The sequence below is a fragment of the Ranitomeya imitator genome, chromosome 1 (assembly GCF_032444005.1).
Source record: "Ranitomeya imitator isolate aRanImi1 chromosome 1, aRanImi1.pri, whole genome shotgun sequence".
Classification (NCBI taxonomy): Eukaryota; Metazoa; Chordata; class Amphibia; order Anura; family Dendrobatidae; genus Ranitomeya; species Ranitomeya imitator.
The window spans coordinates 835,933,394-835,956,066 of record NC_091282.1 but is presented as its reverse complement, the minus strand read 5'-3'; the positions used below and the strand labels follow the sequence as shown (position 1 = coordinate 835,956,066).

At 43.9% G+C, this 22,673-nt stretch overlaps 1 protein-coding gene across 1 annotated transcript in view; it reads left to right on the top strand.

Moving 5' to 3' along the window:
• Positions 1 to 22,212, top strand: part of ATP8B3 (ATPase phospholipid transporting 8B3) — a 652,733-nt gene extending 630,521 nt beyond the window's left edge. The window contains exons 26-27 of the mRNA XM_069740644.1: positions 2,368 to 2,498; positions 21,875 to 22,212. Coding sequence (XP_069596745.1) covers positions 2,368 to 2,498; positions 21,875 to 22,078 — 335 coding nt within the window. The 3' untranslated portion in view covers positions 22,079 to 22,212. The remainder of the gene's footprint in view (positions 1 to 2,367; positions 2,499 to 21,874) is intronic.
• The last annotated feature ends 461 nt before the right edge of the window (positions 22,213 to 22,673 follow it).

The window sequence follows — 22,673 nt, the reverse complement described above, 5'->3', positions numbered from 1 at the left end:
AGTCCTGGAAACCTTTTCAAGATCCATCTGCAGTCCCCTGGCAACTCTTGGTGTTGATTTCTCAAATTTTGCCAGTCTATGCAAAGCAAATCTAACATGTCAGTAAGGTGGGTCCTGATCTTTAGAGAAAATCCAGTTGTTGTCCAGGTATATAAGAACATACTGATGGAAAACCGTTTTGGCACTGCACAGGCCAAAGGTCATGAATATATTTGTAATGGGTATCATGGGTATTCAATGTCATCTTCTATTCATCACCATTTTTATACAAATTGAATTATAGGCTCCACAAAGTTATAACTTCGTAAAAATGCAGGCTCCTTTGATCTGGTCAAAGAGTTCTGATATGAAGGACAATGGGTATTGATCCAACACTGTGAGGTTATTCAAATCTCAGTAATGTATGCATGTTTTCAGGGTTTCATCACTATTTTTTACAAAGAACAACCTAGCTCTGGAAGGTGATGTTGATTTTTGAGTGAAGCCCCTCTCCAGGTTCTTCTTGATATAAACTGACATGACTTTGATTTGAGGAAGGGACAAAGGATATACTCTTCCTCAATGAGTTTCAGACCCTGGGAGTGGAGGAATAGCTTGGACAGGGAGATAGAGTGGCAAGGTCTTTGCGTTTTAATTGGAAAATGCATCTGCAAAGACCCGATATGGAAGTGAAATGTTAGGTTCCAAGGAAGTTTAGCATAAAGACACAGCAGAAGGACAAAACATAACCCAAATCACATTGGGTTATGTTTTGTGAACTAATGAAAAATAAGAGAGTACCGATTTAAGCACTGCAGTCTCCTAAATTACAGAAGCCTCCATGTTGGAAGTAAAAATGGTAATTTTCATAATGCTGCAAATGTCATAAGGTATATCTAAATTTAGCAAAATATTTTGATAATGTACTTCATAACAGGCTGGTACAAAAGTACACGATTTAAGCATGTTTGAGAAAATTTATGTAATTCAAAAAAATCTTTAAGTAACCAAAATAAATAATATATGCTTAAAATAAGCTTAACGGGATTGGCCAAAAAATATTGGGGACATTATTTTGAGGAACTTATTAACATAAAGGTGTTTAAGGGTCTGCACCTGCAATTGTCAGTACAGCCTTCTTCACACACAGCATAGATCTCTATGGGGTTGAGATCTGGTGACTGGCTAGGCCACTCCAGAACCTTCATATGCTTGGGATCATTTTCAATGCCCTTGCTGATGGAAGGAGGTTTGCACTCAAAATCTCACGATACATGAACCCATTCATTCTTTTACATACACGGATCAGTCATCATGGTCCCTTTGCAGAAAAACAGCCCCAAAGCATGATGTTGCCACCCCCGTACTTCACAGTAGGTATGGTGTTCTCTGGATGCAGCACAGCATTCTGTCTCCTCCAAACACGACGAGTTTTGTTTCTACCAAACAGTTCTACTTTGGTTTTATCAGACGATATGACATTCTCACAATACTCCCCAGATCGAGGGAGATTATGAGTGGTCTTGTATGTTCCATTTTCTTATTATTGCTCCCACATTTGATTTCATCACACCAAGCTGCTTGCCTATTGCAGATTCAGTCTTCCCACCCTGGTGCAGGGCTACAATTTTGTTTCTGGTGTCCTTCGACAGCCCTTTGGTCTTCACCATAGCGGAGTTTGGAGTGTGACTGTTTGAAGTTGTGGACAGGTGTCTTTTATACTGATAACAAGTTCAAACAGGTGCCATTACTACAGGTAATGAGTGGAGGACATAGAAGTCTCTTAAAGAAGAAGTTACAGGTTTGTGAGAGCCAGAAATCTTGCATGTTTTTAGGTGACCAAATACTTATAATTTTCAAAAAAATCTTGCCATATCAGACATTTTCTGGATTTGTTTTCTCATTTTGACTCTCATAGTTGTGGTCTGCCTATGATGTCAATTACAGACCTCATCCATCTTTTTAAGTGGGAGAACCTGCACAATTGGTGGCTGACTAAATACTTTTTTTCCCCACTGTATGTTTTAGCAATGAGTCCTATGGTGTATGGATGGCTGGGCATCCACATAGCCTGCGGCCACTGTCGGAGATATACCTCTTAACCTTCTTTGCCCAACAGACACAAACACAGTATGCACCAATCATTACTTTGCTAATCTTAAATGTTTCAGAAGAGTTGACGAATATAATTTTAGCTAAAGATCAACTCCTTCATTCCTTCAACCAGTCAGAATCATAGACCCCTAATGCACAAATTCAAAACTTTTGGTATATGGTGATGTTAATATTAACATATCATAATTGGTATCAATTTTATCAGACATTGCACAGTTGGCAAATACAATCTGTCATATTTGTTTAAGTAAAAATAATAATTATTTCTTACAGATGCTGCAATTAATACATTGCGAAATGGATACAATTGGCTCATAATTTTGCTGGCAGTAGGAATAAGCATTCTTCCTTCCCTTCTTGTCAGTTTTTTCACCAGTATGTTTGAGCAGAATCAAATCCACCATGTAAGTATCACAAACATTTTTACACAAATCACAAAAGCCGGGATGATAGCATACAGTATCTAGCTAGAAATGTACTATGTTTAGACTGAGTGATTTGTAGGATCATTTAATTCTACCATTGTCTATTCACTTAAAATAATGAGTGCTAAAGGAATGTTATTTTTACCATATGTCCGAAAGCAACTAAGAACCCTGTTTAATACACCACATTTTTAATTCCAGTAAACCACTACTTTATTATTATTATTATTATATTTACAACTTTGTAATAATTTTCCTGTCATGAGCACAGAATTAAAAACACTAAGCATCTGATTCATTAAGCAGTTTTGCTAGAATTATTTTAAATTTTGCTAAATGTTTGCCCACCTCAAAACTCTGTAAATTTGGCTACTTGACACCAGAGTACGCCAAGACCGCTGGCGAGCTTAGACAAGTGGGTGAAACTCAAAAGGGGCAAGGCATATCCCCAAAATTGCCAAAAAATTAATTAAAATTAAAGACAAAAAGTGGATTCAATTGCGACAGAAATGTATACCAGTCCCGGATTGATGTACAGTACATTTCTGGTGGTGGTGCATGACAGTTGAAAGATGGTTCAAGATGCGCATACCTTGTAATAACCTCAGTGTAGGTTACTCAAACACTAAGCAATATATGACAATATATCTTAAACACTGTATGGTATTGTAGCCTGAAATTCATCAGTATTAACTGCTAATGCAGTGATAAATGGTGTTAAACATAAAAGAAATGTCTTCTGCAAAATTCCATGAATCTAATATACAGGGTGGGCCATTTATATGGATACACCTTGGTAGGCCATATATATGGATTCACTTAAATAAAATGGGAATGGTTGGTGATATCAACTTCCTGTTTGGTAGTATATGGGAGGGGGAAAACTTTTCAAGATGGGTGGTGATCATGGCGGCCATTTTCAAGCCTGCTATTTTGGATCCAACTTTATAATTGGCCCACCCAGGTGTATCCATATAAATGGCCCACCTTGTAGATTACATAGACATTCACCACACATGCAAAATTGCTTAATTTCCCCTCAGAAGGCAATTTCTGTAGAGATAGGCTTACATCTGCATGTTTGGGTCCGGCGAGTTAAGCTGAACAGTTACAAAAAGTTTGGGTTCGGGTACCAGAACACTACCTGGACCTGAACCCGAACACGGACCCCATTCACTTGAATGTGGCACCCGAAGATCTAGTGTTTGCTGCGCTGTCACGGACAGAGAGCCACGGTTCCCACGCTGTCAATAGACAATGTAAGAGCTGAGCTGTGATTGGAGATATAAAGTTTACCTCCGGTCACTGGTGTCAGCGGATGGGACAACTACTCCCATCATCTGACACCTGCTGTTGCTAATAACAGTGAGAGTAGGAGTGACTGATGAGTGTATTCATTAGCCGGCTCCTGCGCTGTAAATAAATAATTTTTTTTAAAAAACGGCGTGGGTTCCCCTGTATTTTTGTTAACCAGCCAGACAAAACTCACAGCTGGGGGCTGCAACCCTCAACTTTCAGCTTCAGCAAGGCTGGGTATCAAGAATAGAGGGGTCCCAACGTCGTATTTTTTTATTATTTATATAAATATTTTTAAAAAACTTCTTGGGATCTCCCCCTCATTTTTGACAAACAGCCTTGCTAAAGTAGACAGCTGGGGGCTGGTATTCTCAGGCTGGTAAGGGGCCATGGATATTGGTCCCCCCAGCATAAAAATAGCAGCCCGCAGCTGCCCAGAAAAGGCACATCTATTTGAATCCAATTTTGGTGCTTTGCCCGACTCTTCCCACTTGCCTTGTATCAGTGGAAAGTGGGTTTAATATTTGTGGGGTTGATGTCACCTTTGTATTGTCAATTGATTAGTCAACTACCTGAGTTACTGTCCTTTTTTTATAACATTAGTGCTCTAGCAAGTTGATATTTGGGCCACCTGAGTGTGGCTGAGCAAAAAAGTTGTTTGAGGTGTTGCATGAGGTATTAGGGCTTCCAGCAAAGCAGGCTTACACCGGTCTCTCACCCACATAATTTTCATTGAAACTTCAATTCAAAGCTGTATATGCTGGACGAAACCCTGATAACTTATGCATGGCCCATGGCTGACTGCTGCTGTGCCATTATCAAATTTCTACTGTGTGTCAATTGATGCCACTTTTCCTGGTGTTTGCACCTAATTATTGTAAATGTTTGGACTCCAGGTTGGGTCTCCTTCATGTGTATTGCCTGAATTTGGCCTACCTCTTAGAGCAAAAGGCCCACACCAGTCACTCATCCAGCTGTTACTGATCAATGTATAAGCTGGAAATGCTGGTCCAAGAACTTTCCCAGTCCCTGTTCCATGCATCCAGGCTGCACAATTTGACTATTTGTACTGTAATCAATTGATGTCACTTTTCCTGGTGTGTGCCCCTAATTTGAGCTGTGTGGGAAGCTTCCTGTCCCTCCTTAAGGTGTTGTTTATACGTTTGATTTTACCTCCTATTGAATTCAATAGGGCTCTGGTACATTCAAAAGGTTCACTCAGCTCTAGTGAAGTCACTCACCAGTCAGTGAGCTAGCACATGCGGCAGCAGCTGTAGCCAACTTGCGGAAATGGACGGTCATGCGGCGTACCTTGACCAGAAGTCCTGGCAAATCTGGTTATGTTTTCAGAAATCGCTGAACTACCAAGTTGAGCACATATGCCAAGCATGTTATGTGTGTGAATTTGCCAAGCTTCACAGCAGCCACCAGGTTATGCCCTTTATCACACACGACCATACCTGATTGGAGGTTCAGTGGCAAAAACAACATATCCTTCTGGTCTGTTATTCCTTTAAGTAACTCTGCCATGGTGTACGGTATGTCTCCGAAACAAATTAGCTTTAGCAGAGTTTGTTGCCACTTCGCTGAAGCAATGCTACAGAGCTTCTAGCTTCCGACTGATGTGGACGATGTGCTCTGAGATACCATATCAGAGATGGAAGATGAGGAGGAGCAAGTGGGGGTGCAGGAATTGCTGTAGGCAGTGGAGGAAACCCTGATAGATGTAGGGGCAGCAAACTTCAGCGTCGGGAGCACATGTGCTATGCCGGGGTGTAACTCGGCCCTAGCCTCAAAAATGTTAAACAAGTCTGCCGTCAGGAAATGTAGTGTCCCTTGCCACAAGCGCTTCTGGCATCTGCACCAGTGTTTTGGACAGATGATTGGGAAGTACCTAGCACAGAGGAAGAGGCAGTGGTGTCACCAGATGGCACCAATTGTGAACCCAGCATTTGGCCCACCGAGTCGGATGCTTTGATGACATGTGCCTGATCATGCTGGTGGTGGTTAGATCCTTAGTCATCAAGCCCCTGCTGATCTTTGCATGGCACAGGTTGCAAATGGCCATTTTATGTGCCTCAGAACTCTCTCAAAAAAGTCCCAGACTTGGGAACACCTAACTCTTTGACGGAGAAATTCAGGAGTGCCGGTGATCAGCGGAACAGTTGCCCACCTTCTCACTCTGGTCACCCCACTGCTTCTTCCTGTGATTTTTGGTGCTGCAGATCTCTCCAAGCTTGGGTTGGTTACTTCACCATCCACCACTTTTTCTTCCATCACCGCACCTTGGTCCGCCTGACACGTGACTTAACAACAATAAGGTTTAGCGGCAGCTGTGTCTCTCATCATCTTCCTCTTTATCCCAAATGTGTCATTCCCTGCCATCATGTTCTTGTGGCCATGCAGATTGAGAGTCCACAATCAAGAAATAGTCCTAGTGTGGCATCACTAGTCTCCAGGGATTCAACATGGTAGGAGGAGGAAGGAGGATCAAGGTGAGTATTAAGTGATTCGGACTAAGCTGGTGAGACTGTGTGGTGCTGCCAAGCCTGCTGGAAGCATTATCTGCTATCCAACCGACCAATGTTCACACTGCTCTGGCTTCAGAATTGGTGTACCGTGCCTCCTTTTCAAAGTGGGACAGGAACCTATGTGTCGTTTGTACTCCAGCAACAAACCTAGTCACTAGTGATGAGCAAATTTGTTCGGAAAACAATCACCAAACATACATTCAACACGAATATGCCACATTCTGATTTGTGATCGGAAACACAAGCAAAATTTGATAAAAGCGGTAACATTCAGTAAAAGTCTGGAGAAATATTTGCGTTGCCACAAAAGTATTAGTAGTAGCAATGATAATGATGGTGTATCATGAGCATTTGGCACAGGGGCGGACACTGAGAGCTTGGGGCCCCTGTGCAAGAAATGTGTCTGTGGGCCCCTCTCCAAAGCTACATTATATATATATATATAGCCACACACACATACATGTATAAATATTACATAGTCTCCTTTGTTATGTATATTGCCGTCCCTTATTATACAGTGCCCTCTCTTGTCATGTACAGTACCGTCCCTTACATATTGGATTATATAGAGCCCTGATTTTTTATTACATACTGTCCTGTCTTGTTAGCTGTATAATGCAATTATGGCTGATGGAGCATGGGAATGCTTCTTTTCTAATGGAGGAGCTGATGGACTGGTCGTCTGGTCACTGGCTCCTCCATCATCAGCAGTCATTTTACATCTAACAAGAGAGGGGACTATGTAATAAAAGAGGGCGCTGTGAATAACAAAAATAACAAGAATACACTATGTAAGAGACAGCACTGTACATAACAGCAGAGGAAGCTATAAAATATGGGACGGCATCATAAAATAATAAGCGAGTACGCTATATACTAAGGGACTGTGCTATATACTTCCTCCACCTTCCCTGTTCCTAAATTCATTATAAATCCCCCTTCTTCCCATCCCAATCCCCCACACCCATCTTGTCCTCTTCCCCCCGCATCCCATTATTGTCCTCTCCCCCACCCCAATCATTGCCCTTTTCACCAGCTCCATCATTGCCTTCCCCACCACTCCCATCATTGCCCTCTTCACCACCTCCATCATTGCTTTCTCCTTCACCACCCCCATTATTGTCCTTTCCACCACCACCATCATTGCCTTTTCCCCACAACTGGTGAAGAATATGCAGAAAGGACATTCTGTTAAAGGGACTCTGTCACCTGAATTTGGAGGGAACAATTTTCAGCCATAGAGGCGGGGTTATCGGGTGTTTGATTCACCCTTTCCTTACCCGCCGGCTGCAATATTGGATTGAAGTTCATTCTCTGTCCTCCATAGTACACGCCTGCGCAAGGCAAGATGTAGGTGCTTCCAACAGGAGTGGGGAGTAAGCCATTACCAGACACTGATGGTGGATTATCTCACAGGAGGAAGAGGATCAGTAGTTAACGTTCAAAGAGCCTGATCCTTTTCTCCACCTTTGGGGAGATTTGGGGGGTCCGATTATAATTTAATTGCTCTCTTGGACCTGCAAGAATGATCAAATTGTGTTGAGCTCTTTAATGTGCACAGGCACAGAGGCCTTTAGTGTTAGTCGCATAGCTGGTCCATTGAGTCTCCATTGCCCAAGTTCCCAAATACACCAGGAGCTGCCATTGTTGGGGGTAGATAGACATGAGATAGATGGACAGATAGATATAGATAGATATAGATAGACATATGATAGATAATAGATATAGACAGATGATAGATAATAGCTAGTAGATAGATGATAGATAATAGAGAGAAAGATGGATAGATAGATGATAGATAGAAGATAGATATGGGATAGATAGATAGATAGATAGATAGATAGATAGATAGATAGATAGATAGATAGATAGGAGATAGATAGATAATAGACAGATACTGTAGATAATAGATATGAGATAGATAGGAGATACAGATAATAGATAGATGGATAGGTAATAGATAGGAGATACATAGATAGGAGATAGATAGGAGATACAGATAATAGATAGATGGATAGGTAATAGATAGATAGGAGATACATAGATAGGAGATAGATAGGAGATAGATAGGAGATACATAGATAATACATAGATAGATAATAGATAGTAGATAGATAGATAGATAGATAGATAAATAGATAGATAGATAGGAGATAGATAATAGATAGATTATAGATATGGGATGGATAGATACAGATAAAGAGATAGTAAAATCCCAAATATTTTGCATCTTAAGGTACCGTCACATTAAGCGACGCTGCAGCGATATAGACAACGATGTCGATCGCTGCAGCGTCGCTGTTTGGTCGCTGGAGAGCTGTCACACAGACAGCTCTCCAGCGACCAACGATGCCGAAGTCCCCGGGTAACCAAGGTAAACATCGGGTTACTAAGCGCAGGGCCGCGCTTAGTAACCCGATGTTTACCCTGGTTACCATTGTAAATGTAAAAAAAAACCACTACAAACTTACATTCCTGGTGTCTGGTCAGGTCCCTCGCCTTCAGCTTCCAGCACTGACTGAGCGCCGGCCGTAAAGTACAGCGGTGACGTCACCGCTGTGCTCTGCTTTACGGCCGGCACTCACAGTCAGTGCAGGGAAGCTGAAGGCGAGGGACGTGACCAGACACCGGGAATGTAAGTATGTAGTGTTTTTTTTTAACATTTACAATGGTAACCAGGGTAAACATCGGGTTACTAAGCGCGGCCCTGCGCTTAGTAACCCAATGTTTACCCTGGTTACCAGTGAAGACATCGCTGAATCGGCGTCACACACGCCGATTCAGCGATGTCAGCGGGAGATCCAGCGACGAAATAAAGTCCTGGACTTTCCCCAGCGACCAACGATCTCTCAGCAGGGGCCTGATCGTTGGTCGCTGTCACACATAACGATTTTGTTAATGATATCGTTGCTACGTCACAAAAGCAGCGATATCGTTAACGATATCGTTATGTGTGACGGTACCTTTAGGCTAGGTTCCCATTGCGTTAATGGGTTAACGCTAACGGACAGCGTTGCACGGCAAAAATGTTGCAATTAACGCCGCGCAATGGGTCCGTTAGCGCACCCATTGACAGCAATGTTATTTCTGCCTGTAGCGCATCGCTAGCGCGTGCCATTTTTGGCACGTGCTAGCGATGTGCCGTTCTCTTGTGACGGACCTCGGACGCTGATTGCAGCGTCCGTGGCGTGTCCGAGGTCCGTCCCTCGCTACCGCAGATCGGGGATCTGCGCTAGCGGGGACAGCGAACGCAGACCAAAAAGAAACATTGCGTTAGCGCAATCCGCTAGCGCTATGCGCTTAACGGATTGCCCTAAAGCAATGGGAACCTAGCCTTATTCTCTGGTTCCTTTGCTGTCATAGGAGTGCAGCAGGTGGCAGAGGGGATGGTCTGCAGTGGACGACGACCTGCTGCCAGCCTCCTCCACAGCTGCTGGGTCTCCTAGAAGGAGCCTGGCCGTGCTGCATAGGACTGCTACAAAGCTTTGGCTGTAAAGTTTATCTGACAGCAATATGTCCGTTCTTTGTTATTGCATGCTCAGTAAAGTGAATCCAGAGCGAGGAGCCCCCCTTTTCTCCTTACCTCCCCCCAGCACATTCTCCTGCTACTAATGTGACTTCACTGTCCTCCGATTCAGCACATGCAGAGCAAGAGCTTTGTCGGAGTTGAAGTGAAGTGGCAGATCTAGTCTGAACAGTCAGCAATCACGGGTGTTTAGTGTGCGAGGGGAAGAGGAGCTCACGGGGGGGGGGGGGGGGGAAGAAGACTGCACACACACCTGCCTCTCTGGGGATCACCGTCGCTGGCAGCTTCCTCTCTCTGGCACAGCAACACTGTGTGAGAGACAGGAAACGCGGGAAGGGAGCAGAAGAGATCGCTGCATCTCAGTCCGTTGCCATTTTCTTTTGCAGGCAGCGGAGCTTACCTCACATGAGGGCAATCTGGCCAGGGGCCCCTTGGAGCCTGGGGGCCAGATTGCCCTCATTATTAGCCGTCCTGCAGGGGCCCCCCTCCACCTCTGGGCCCCTGTGCAGCAGCACCGGCTGAACATGCGGTATGTCCGCCCCTGATTTGGCACGTGTTTGATGAAGGGAGAAGGTGTGTAGAGCTCAGAGGCATGGCATTCTTGTAAACAGTCTTTTTTTTCTTCCTAACTTTATGTGTGCACATTGCTGATAGCCATCAGGGTGAAGGAAACACCCACAATGTCCTGAAACAACGGCTTTTTTCATTGGTTGCTGAAATAACATGTCCCTCTCCATATAAATAGTGGACATCTTGTTTTATGCAATTTTGACACTGTAACAGTGCACAGATGCTGCTCCTGATGCTGGCACTGATAGCAGCAAGATTTGAGCTAGTTAGCTAGGCGGTTGTATTTCAGTCAGATAGTGTAGCTAGCTAGTGTCCAATGTGGCTGTAAAATTTATCTTCCAGCATTTTCTTTTTTGGCCATTACTGAGGTGATTGTTATGAAAGGCAATTCAGTACCACAATGGGCATAGCGGTCAGAGCACATACAGTGATCTGACAATAACCCAAAATCATAGAACGAGCTCTGAGACGTGGGAACTCTGCAGACCGCAATCCCTAATCCTCTCCAAACAACACTAGAGGCAGCCGTGGATTGCGCCTAACTCTGCCTATGCAACTCGGCACAGCCTGAGAAACTAACTAGCCTGAAGATAGAAAATAAGCCTACCTTGCCTCAGAGAAATACCCCAAAGGAAAAGGCAGCCCCCCACATATAATGACTGTGAGTTAAGATGAAACGACAAACGTAGAGATGAAATAGATTCAGCAAAGTGAGGCCCGACTTTCTTAACAGAGCGAGGATAGAAAAGGTAACTTTGCGGTCTACACAAAACCCTAAATAAAACCACGCAAAGGGGGCAAAAAGACCCTCCGTACCGAACTAACGGCACGGAGGTACACCCTTTGCGTCCCAGAGCTTCCAGCAACAAATTAGACAAGCTGGACAGAAAAAATAGCAAACAAATAGCAAAGAAGAACTTAGCTATGCAGAGCAGCAGGCCACAGGAATGATCCAGGGAAAAGCAAGTCCAACACTGGAACATTGACAGGAAGCCAGGATCAAAGCATTAGGTGGAGTTAAGTAGAGAAGCACCTAACAACCTCACCCGATCACCTGAGGGAGGAAACTCAGAAGCCGCAGTACCACTTCCCTCCACCAACAGAAGCTCACAGAGAGAATCAGCCGGAGTACCACTTCTGACCACAGGAGGGAGCTCTGCCACAGAATTCACAACAGTACCCCCCTCCTGAGGAGGGGTCACCGAACCTTCACCAGAGCCCCCAGGCCGACCAGGATGAGCCAAATGAAATGAAAGGCACGAACAAGATCGGGAGCATGGACATCAGAGGCAAAAACCCAGGAATTATCCTCCTGAGCACAACCCTTCCATTTAACCAGGTACTGGAGTTTCCGTCTAGAAACACGAGAATCCAAAATCTTCTCCACAACATACTCCAATTCCCCCTCCACCAAAACCGGGGCAGGAGGATCAACAGATGGAACCATAGGTGCCACGTATCTCCGCAACAATGACCTATGGAATACGTTATGTATGGAAAAAGAATCTGGAAGGGTCAGACGAAAAGACACAGGATTAAGAACCTCAGAAATCCTATACGGACCAATGAAACAAGGTTTAAACTTAGGAGAGGAAACCTTCATAGGAATATGACGAGAAGATAACCAAACCAGATCCCCAACACGAAGTCGGGGACCCACACGGCGTCTGCGATTAGTGAAACAATGAGCCTTCTCCTGGGACAAGGTCAAATTGTCCACTACATGAGTCCAAATCTGCTGCAACCTGTCCACCACAGTATCCACACCAGGACAGTCCGAAGACTCAACCTGTCCTGAAGAGAAACGAGGATGGAACCCAGAATTGCAGAAAAATGGCGAAACCAAGGTAGCCGAGCTGGCCCGATTATTAAGGGTGAACTCAGCCAAAGGCAAAAAGGACACCCAGTCATCCTGATCGGCAGAAACAAAGCATCTCAGATATGTTTCCAAGGTCTGATTGGTTCGTTCGGTCTGGCCATTAGTCTGAGGATGGAAAGCCCAGGAAAAAGACAAGTCAATGCCCATCCTACCACAAAAGGCTCGCCAAAACCTTGAAACAAACTGGGAACCTCTGTCAGAAACGATATTCTCTGGAATGCCATGTAAACGAACCACATGCTGGAAGAACAATGGCACCAAATCAGAGAAGGAAGGCAATTTAGACAAGGGTACCAGATGGACCATCTTAGAAAAGCGATCACAGACCACCCAAATGACTGACATCTTTTGAGAAACGGGAAGATCAGAAATAAAATCCATAGAGATATGTGTCCAAGGCCTCTTCGGGACCGGCAAGGGCAAAAGCAACCCACTGGCACGAGAACAGCAGGGCTTAGCCCGAGCACAAATCCCACAGGAGTGCACAAAAGCACGCACATCCCGCGACAGAGACGGCCACCAAAAGGATCTAGCCACTAACTCTCTGGTACCAAAGATTCCTGGATGACCAGCCAACACCGAACAATGAACCTCAGAGATAACTTTATTGGTCCACCTATCAGGGACAAACAGTCTCTCCGCTGGACAACGATCAGGTTTATTAGCCTGAAATTTTTGCAGCACCCGCCGCAAATCAGGGGAGATGGCAGACACAATTACTCCTTCCTTGAGTATACCCGCCGGCTCAGACAAACCCGGAGAGTCGGGCACAAAACTCCTAGACAGAGCATCCGCCTTCACATTTTTAGAGCCCGGAAGGTACGAAATCACAAAGTCAAAACGGGCAAAAAACAGCGTCCAACGAGCCTGTCTAGGATTCAACCGCTTAGCAGACTCAAGATAAGTCAAGTTCTTATGATCAGTCAATACCACCACGCGATGCTTAGCTGCTTTAAGCCAATGACGCCACTCCTCGAATGTCCACTTCATGGCCAGCAACTCTCGGTTGCCCACATCATAATTTCGCTCAGCAGGCGAAAACTTCCTGGAAAAAAAAAGCGCATGGTTTCATCACTGAGCAATCAGAACCTCTCTGCGACAAAACAGCCCCTGCTCCAATCTCAGAAGCATCAACCTCGACCTGGAACGGAAGAGAAACATCTGGTTGACACAACACAGGGGCAGAAGAAAAACGACGCTTCAACTCTTGAAAAGCTTCCACAGCAGCAGAAGACCAATTGACCAAATCAGCACCCTTCGTGGTCAAATCGGTCAATGGTTTGGCAATACTAGAAAAATTGCAGATGAAGCGACGATAAAAATTAGCAAAGCCCAGGAACTTTTGCAGACTTTTCAGAGATGTCGGCTGAGTCCAATCATGGATGGCTTGGACCTTAACAGGATCCATCTCGATAGTAGAAGGGGAAAAGATGAACCCCAAAAATGAAACCTTCTGCACACCAAAGAGACACTTTGATCCCTTCGCAAACAAAGAATTAGCACGCAGGACCTGAAAAACTGTTCTGACCTGCTTCACATGAGACTCCCAATCATCCGAGAAGATCAAAATGTCATCCAAGTACACAATCAGGAATTTATCCAGGTACTCTCGGAAGATGTCATGCATAAAGGACTGAAACACTGATGAAGCATTGGCAAGTCCGAATGGCATCACTAGATACTCAAAATGACCCTCGGGCGCATTAAATGCAGTTTTCCATTCATCTCCTCGCCTGATTCGCACCAGATTATACGCACCACGAAGATCTATCTTGGTGAACCAACTAGCCCCCTTAATCCGAGCAAACAAATCAGATAACAATGGCAAGGGGTACTGAAATTTAACCGTGATCTTATTTAGAAGGTGGTAATCTATACAAGGTCTCAGCGAACCATCCTTCTTGGCTACAAAAAAGAACCCTGCTCCTAATGGTGACGATGACGGGCGAATATGCCCCTTCTCCAGGGATTCCTTCACATAACTGCGCATAGCGGCGTGCTCAGGCACGGATAAATTAAACAGTCGACCTTTTGGGAATTTACTACCAGGAATCAAATTGATAGCACAATCACAATCCCTATGCGGAGGTAGGGCATCGGACTTGGGCTCATCAAATACATCCCGGTATTCAGACAAGAACTCTGGAACCTCAGAAGGGGTGGATGACGAAATTGACAGAAATGGAACATCACCATGTACCCCCTGACAACCCCAGCTGGACCCCGACATGGATTTCCAATCTAATACTGGATTATGGGCTTGTAGCCATGGCAACCCCAACACGACCACATCATGCAGATTATGCAACACCAGAAAGCGAATAACCTCCTGATGTGCAGGAGCCATGCACATGGTCAGCTGGGTCCAGTATTGAGGCTTATTCTTGGCCAAAGGCGTGGCATCAATTCCTCTCAATGGAATAGGACACTGCAAGGGCTCTAAGAGAAACCCACAACGCTTAGCATACTCCAAGTCCATCAAATTCAGGGCAGCGCCTGAATCCACAAATGCCATGACAGAATACGATGACAAAGAGCAGATCAAGGTAACGGACAGAAGAAATTTTGACTGTACCGTACCAATGGTGGCAGACCTAGCGAACCGCTTAGTGCGCTTAGGACAATCAGAGATAGCATGAGTGGAATCACCACAGTAGAAACACAGCCCATTCAGACGTCTGTGTTCTTGCCGTTTAACTCTGGTCAAAGTCCTATCGCACTGCATAGGCTCAGGTTTAAGCTCAGGAAATACCGCCAAATGGTGCACAGATTTACGCTCACGCAAGCGTCGACCGATCTGAATGGCCAAAGACATAGACTCATTCAAACCAGCAGGCATAGGAAATCCCACCATGACATCCTTAAGGGCTTCAGAGAGACCCTTTCTGAACATAGCTGCCAGCGCAGATTCATTCCATTGAGTGAGCACGGACCACTTTCTAAATTTCTGACAATATACCTCTATCTCATCCTGACCCTGACAAAGAGCCAGCAAATTTTTCTCTGCCTGATCCACTGAATTAGGTTAATCGTACAGCAATCCGAGCGCCAGGAAAAACGCATCGATATTACTCAATGCAGGATCTCCTGGCGCAAGAGAAAATGCCCAGTCCTGAGGGTCGCCGCGCAAAAAAGAAATAACAATCAAAACCTGTTGAACTGGATCACCAGAGGAGCGAGGTTTCAAGGCCAGAAATAATTTACAATTATTTTTCAAACTCAGAAACTTAGTTCTATCTCCAAAAAACAAATCAGGAATAGGAATTCTTGGTTCCAACATAGCTTTCTGATCAATAGTGTCTTGAATCTTTTGTACTCTTGCCGAGAGCTGATCCACAAATGAAGACAGACTTCTAATGTCCATCGCTACACCTGTGTACTGAACCACCCAAATGTCTAGGGGAAAAAAAAGGCAAAACACAGTGCAAAGAAAAAAAAATGGTCTCAGGACTTTTCCCTCTATTGAGAATCATTAGTACTTTTGGCTTCCTGTACTGTTATGAAAGGCAATTCAGTACCACAATGGACATAGCGGTCAGAGCACATACAGTGATCTGACAATAACCCAAAATCATAGAACGAGCTCTGAGACGTGGGAACTCTGCAGACCGCAATCCCTAATCCTCTCCAAACAACACTAGAGGCAGCCGTGGATTGCGCCTAACTCTGCCTATACAACTCGGCACAGCCTGAGAAACTAACTAGCCTGAAGATAGAAAATAAGCCTACCTTGCCTCAGAGAAATACCCCAAAGGAAAAGGCAGCCCCCCACATATAATGACTGTGAGTTAAGATGAAAAGACAAACGTAGAGATGAAATAGATTCAGCAAAGTGAGGCCCGACTTTCTTAACAGAGCGAGGATAGAAAAGGTAACTTTGCGGTCTACACAAAACCCTAAAGAAAACCACGCAAAGGGGGCAAAAAGACCCTCCGTATCGAACTAACGGCACGGAGGTACACCCTTTGCGTCCCAGAGCTTCCAGCAACAAATTAGACAAGCTGGACAGAAAAAATAGCAAACAAATAGCAAAGAAGAACTTGGCTATGCAGAGCAGCAGGCCACAGGAATGATCCAGGGAAAAGCAAGTCCAACACTGGAACATTGACAGGAAGCCAGGATCAAAGTATTAGGTGGAGTTAAGTAGAGAAGCACCTAACGACCTCACCAGATCACCTGAGGGAGGAAACTCAGAAGCCGCAGTACCGCTTCCCTCCACCAACAGAAGCTCACAGAGAGAATCAGCCGAAGTACCACTTGTGACCACAGGAGGGAGCTCTGCCACAGAATTCACAACAGGTGATGTCCACAGACAAAGTCAGCAGGGCACATGTCCTACAAGTGTGTTGTGCACTGCTTCTATTGTGCGACATGCATGAATATAGCATTCTAATTAATATTTTTCACTAGCTAAATGTGAAAAAGCCTGCTGTATCCTACCTTGTCATTTAATGCTCTGGTGATATGAACCTGTCGGCAGACGTAAGGCATATTAAAAAAATTTAAAAAATGTTCTGTTGCTGAATGTGATACAGCCTGCCGTATCCCAGTTAGTCATGTTTTGTCAGTGATATGAACCTGTCTTCAGACCTAACGCGCATTTAAAAAAGTTATATTTCTGTTGCTGAATTTGATACAGCCCGTTATATCCCACATTGTCATGTTGTGGCTGTGATGTGAACCTGTCTGCAGACCTAACACGCATTTAAAAAAAAAAATTATAATATTTTAATTTAGTGTAAGAGTGTCAGTCCCGCTACACTAATTTTACTTTATTGCAATTGATGCCACTTTGTTAGTGTCTGCCACTCATTTTTGTAAATGGTTGGGTCTCCTTTATGCGTGTTGCCTGATGCAGTAGGCCTCCAAGATTGTCAGGCCTCCACTTCCTTGGACACAACTACCCATGTTACTATCCTTAAATTTTTCTGACAATAGTATTCTACAAAACTGATATTTGTGCCACCTGAAAGTGGCTCAGCATGAAAGCCTGTAGAGGTTTTGCATGTGCTATCTGGGCTTCAAGCAAAGAAGGCCTTCACCGATCCCTTACCCACCTCATCTTACTGTGACGTTCAACTGAAAGGTGTAAATGCTGTCCCAGACCCCGATACTTCATGCCTGGCAGATTGCTGCAGTGCCATGCTGCAATTTGTACTGTGGGTGAATTGAGGCCAATTTCCTGGTGTCTGTCCCTCATTTGTTGTGTTTTGGCAGCATTTGGGACCGTTATTAGGTGTTGTGTATGCATTTGTTTCTGCCTCCCATTGATCTAAATGGTATTCGGTTATGTTCTGCAAATATTTGACGAATGAATTGACGAAAATTGCAAAATCAGCGATCATAATCTGAATCGAACAATGAAATATTCGCTCATCTCTAGTAGTTACACCTGCCCCACGTCCTCGGCATTTGTGTGCACTACAATCAGCACTTCTACTTCCCTGTTCCTTAATGCATGCTTTATGAATTCTGTAATTGCTAGGTTTTTTAAACCCAAGTTTAATTTTAATAAAAGAAAAAAAATTGTCACCTGCAGTAATCAAAGCGGTTTTTGTGAGTTTACTCCACTGTAATGTAATGAATGCAAAAGTGTATGGATGACATTCAAATTCAACCTAGAAATATGTTTCAGTGCTTTTTTCTCAGTTTTAGAGCTCACAGCAATGTTCACAGACCACAAAACACTGCATGGTTGAGAAATAGAAGGCTGAAAAAAACTTAAAAGCATTTTAGCAGTTTTGGAGCTCACAGAATTGTTCAGACCACGTAACACTGTTTGTCTGAGAAATGGAAGCCTACAACACTTTTAAAAGCTTTATTGAAGTTTTGCAGATCATAAAAATGTTCACAGACCACGTAACACTGCATGTCTCAGAAAAGGAAGCCTACAGAATATTCTTAAACTTTTAAGCAGTTTTGCAGATCACAAAAATGTTCACAGACCAGACCATATAACACTGTATGTCGGAAAAATACACTGCTCAAAAACATAAAAGGAAAAACTAAAATCCCACATCCTAGATATCACTGAATGAAATATTTCAGTTGTAAATCTTTATTCATTACATAGTTGAATGTGTTGAGAACAATAAAACCTAAAAATTGTCAACGTAAATCACAACTAACATCCCATGGAGGTCAGGAGTTGGAATGATGCTCAAAATCAAAGTGGAAAATGAAGTTATAAGCTGATCCAACTTCAGTGGAAATGCCTCAAGACAAGGAAATGATGCTCAGTAGTGTGTGTGGCCTCCACGTGCCTGTATGACCTCCCTACAATGCCTGGGCATGCTCCTAATGAGGCGGCGGATGGTCTCCTGAGGGATCTCTTCCTAGACTTGGACAAAAGCATCCGCCAACTCCTGGACAGTCTGTGTGACATTGGTGGATGGTGCGAGACATCATGTCCTAGATGTGTTCAATTGGATTCAGGTCTGGGGAATGGGCAGGCCAGTCCATAGCTTCAATGCCTTCATCTTGCAGGAACTGCTGACACACTCCAGCCACATGAGGTCTGGTATTGTCCTGCATTAGGAGGAACCCAGGGCCAACTGCACCAGCATATGGTCTCACAAGGGGTCTGAGGATTTCATCTCAGTACCTAATGGCAGTCAGGCTACCTCTGGCGAGCACATGGAGGGCTGTGCGGCCCTCCAAAGAAATGCAACCCCACACCATTACTAACCCACTGCCAAACTGGTCATGCTGAAGGATGTTGCAGGCAGTAGATCGCCCTCTACAGCGTCTCCAGACTCTGTCACATCTGTCACATATGCTCAGTGTGAACCTGCTTTCATCTGTGAAGAACTCAGGGCGCCAGTGGAGAAGTTGCCAATCATGGTGTTCTGTGATAAATGCCAAGCATCCTGCATGGTGTTGGGCTGTGAGCACAACCCCCATCTGTGGATACTGGGCACTCAGTCCATCCTCATGGAGTTGTTTTGTAACCATTTGTGCAGAAACATGCACATTTGTAGCCTGTTGGAGGTCATTTTGCAGGGCTCTGGATGCTCCTCCTGTTCCTCCTTGCACAAAGGCTGAGGTACCGGTCCTGCTGCTGGGTTGTTGCCCTCCTACAGCCCCTTCCACATCTCCGGGTGTACTGGCCTGTCTCCTGGTAGTGCCTCCAGCCTCTGGACACTACGCTGACAGACACAGCAAACCTTCTTGCCACAGCTTGCATTGATGTGACATCCTGGATGAGCTGCACTACCTGAGCCACTTGTGTGGGTTGTAGAGTCCGTCTCATGCTACCACGAGTGTGAAAACACAACCAACATTCAAAAGTGACCAAAACATCAGCCAGAAAGCATTGGTACTGAGATGTCGTCTGTGGTTCCAACTTGCAGAACCACTCTTTTATTGAGCATGTCTTGATAATTGCCAATAATTTCCATCTGTTGTCTATTCCATTTGCACAACAGCATGTGAAATTGATTGTCAAACAGTGTTGCTTCCTAAGTGGACAGTTGGATTTCACAGAAGTTTGATTTACTTGGAGTTATATTCTTTTGTTTAAGTGTTCCCTTTATTTTTTTGAGCAGTGTAGAAGGTGTAAGATTGCAGTTACTGAGTGTATTGAGGGACACTCGCTTGGCACGGGATTCAAGCACTTAGGCATGGTTTTTCTGCTTAAACAGTCCACATGGTTTATTATGGCATCATAAACCTGATTATGCACAGTTCATCATATACACTTCATAGAACACAATAGGCACCAACAGGTGACATTAAGTTACAGCTTTATCTGTAGACACTTCATATTCGGCTTTATCTCATGAACACTAAACATGCTGGACCTCTCACTTCATCCAGTTACCATGGGTGTCCGTATGCCGAACAGTTCATCAATGTCCCTAGTCATGTAGCGCACATGACATTGGGTCGCGGTCTCTAAACACGCTGATCCTTATCTGACCAGTTGCCGTGGGTGACCGCACAGCATCCCACACGCTGGGTTACCTTCTAAGAGATCCTGCTCCATACGCTGACTCCTGTCAGTACTCTCTCTCTCAGGGAAGCTGCCGAACTGGGATCACTGTCCCAGGCAATGCCATGCTCACCAGGCCACCTGACAGTCCAGATCCTCAGACGGGCTGTAGCTTCCCCAAACGCAGTGCCATCACGGACTCTGCACATGCGTCCTCTCTGTGCGCTATTCAGGACGTCCATCCCCATCTGGGACCGTCCAACACACAGGCCCCCTGATCCAAGGCCTCCCCCATGTGCTTTTCAGGGATCTAGTCCTACTCCCAGGACCTCCAACACAGAGGCCCTCCAGGACCTGGCACTCAGACCACTCAGGTCCATCCATCTTTTCCCCATGTGACCCACATGGTCACATTATATACTGGTAGCGACTCCCATAGATGGGAGGTGTGTGTGGCTAGTTCAACCATTACAACTACAGATATGCCTCCATGCATATCCCGAGGAGCCCATGCAGCGCCCCCTAGCTGTAACAGGGGTCACTGCATCACAAAGCCTACAAAAATTTTTAAAGCTTTTTAGCAGTTTTACATATTATAGAAATCTTTACAAACCATGGAACACTCTATGTCTGAGAAATTAAAGCTTGCAAAATTTTTTAAAGATTTTTAGCAGTTTTACAGATCACAGAAATCTTTGCAGACCATGTAACAATGTATGTCTGAGAAATGGAAGTCCACACATTTTTTTAAAGTTTTTTAGAAGTTTTGCAGATCCCAGCAATGTTTTCAAACCACATAACACTGTATGTCTGAGAAATGGAAGCCTAGAAAAAGTAAAATCTTTTAAGCAGTTTTACAGATCACAGAAATGTTCAAAGACTATGTAACAATGTATGTCAGAGAAATGGAAGGCTACAAAATTTCACAGAAATGTTCTCAGACCACGTAGTACTGCATATGCACATTACAATATCTTTATCGGGTTATGTGTTCTTTCTATCTGACCGCTGTGGTTGTAGTGTGCATGCGCCGGCTTGCCGTCCATTGCTGCCCCGCGTCATCCGGCGTTCTGTCATAACTAGCATCTGACTGGGGTTTTTGCCTCCACTCAGATGTTGGACGGCGATGTGCCGGGTCACGTGGGTATGGTGCAACAGATGTTATCAGACATTAAGCTGTCGTTTTGCAATAAGAGACTAGTTACAAGTTGTATGATACATATTTTGTTCTTACATTATGGTACACTGATTGCAATAAAGGTCTGCATGAAATTTTTAAATAATCAAAGACAAGATCACACATAATTAAAGGGTGGTCCTGTGCTGCTTACTGTTGGCCTATCTTTAGTGGTGAAACTGCAGTATCACATTATAGCCACTATACAGTTGACCAAGCTGTGTAGTTCCACTGGCACCAAGAAGGGCTGTTCGGCAGGGGTCCTTGGTGCAGTACCCCCACATATCTTATATTGATGACCCATCCTAAGGATAGGCCATCAATATAAAGTTCTGGACAACCTCGTTAATGAGTACACATTTGTATGATTTTTGCTAGCATAATAACTGCTGACTCTTTGGAATTCACTATCATTGTTGTTAAATATGGTTCTCTACTTACAGCGAAATTACTGTGGATCAAAAAGGCAAAATGAGGTGACTACAGTTGCAATGACTACACCTTTCAGAAGAGGAAGTTTAAATCGCAGATCCAGCTATGCTTTTTCACACAAGGAAGGTTATGCTGATCTTATTACAAAGGGAACAAGTCTTCGCAGGTCTAATACAAATGCTCCAGAACTTCCTGGAGAGGCCACCAAAGAGTGATCAAAGCATAATTCTAATAAAAATACACTTTTTTTGCTTATATGGATTTTATATATTGCTCTCTGGAAAAGGGTTTACTGTGCTTTTTAAGTATTTAACCTACTTTGATTCAATTATTTTTTTTTTGTTTTCCTTAGAATTGTGTAGCATGAGTGCATAAATTAGTTTACAAATCAATTCTCTTTTTTCATTCTGTACTTACGATATTGGTTTGCATCATGCTCATGTTATGTCTTTTAAAACACTGTCATAGTCCGGTGACAACCCTGTGTCTATGGAAATATTACTATTACAGTTGCAGAAACTCCATGGATCATTATTCTAAGGCATATTTCCACAAGGTATAGACACAGTTGATCAGGATGGAAAAGCCACTGCTTTTTTACATTAGCACCATCGGGCATGAGATTTTTAGAATATAATTTACAAATTGCTAAATGGCAAATAGACCCAAACTAAAGATTAAAAAATAACTTTTATTAATTAAACTATAATATTAGTAATATGGTTGTGCGCATTTAAAAATACAGAGTCCATATTAGATTATGAATGTCTTAACTTACTGTAATATCGATTAGGGGAGAGTATAATTCCT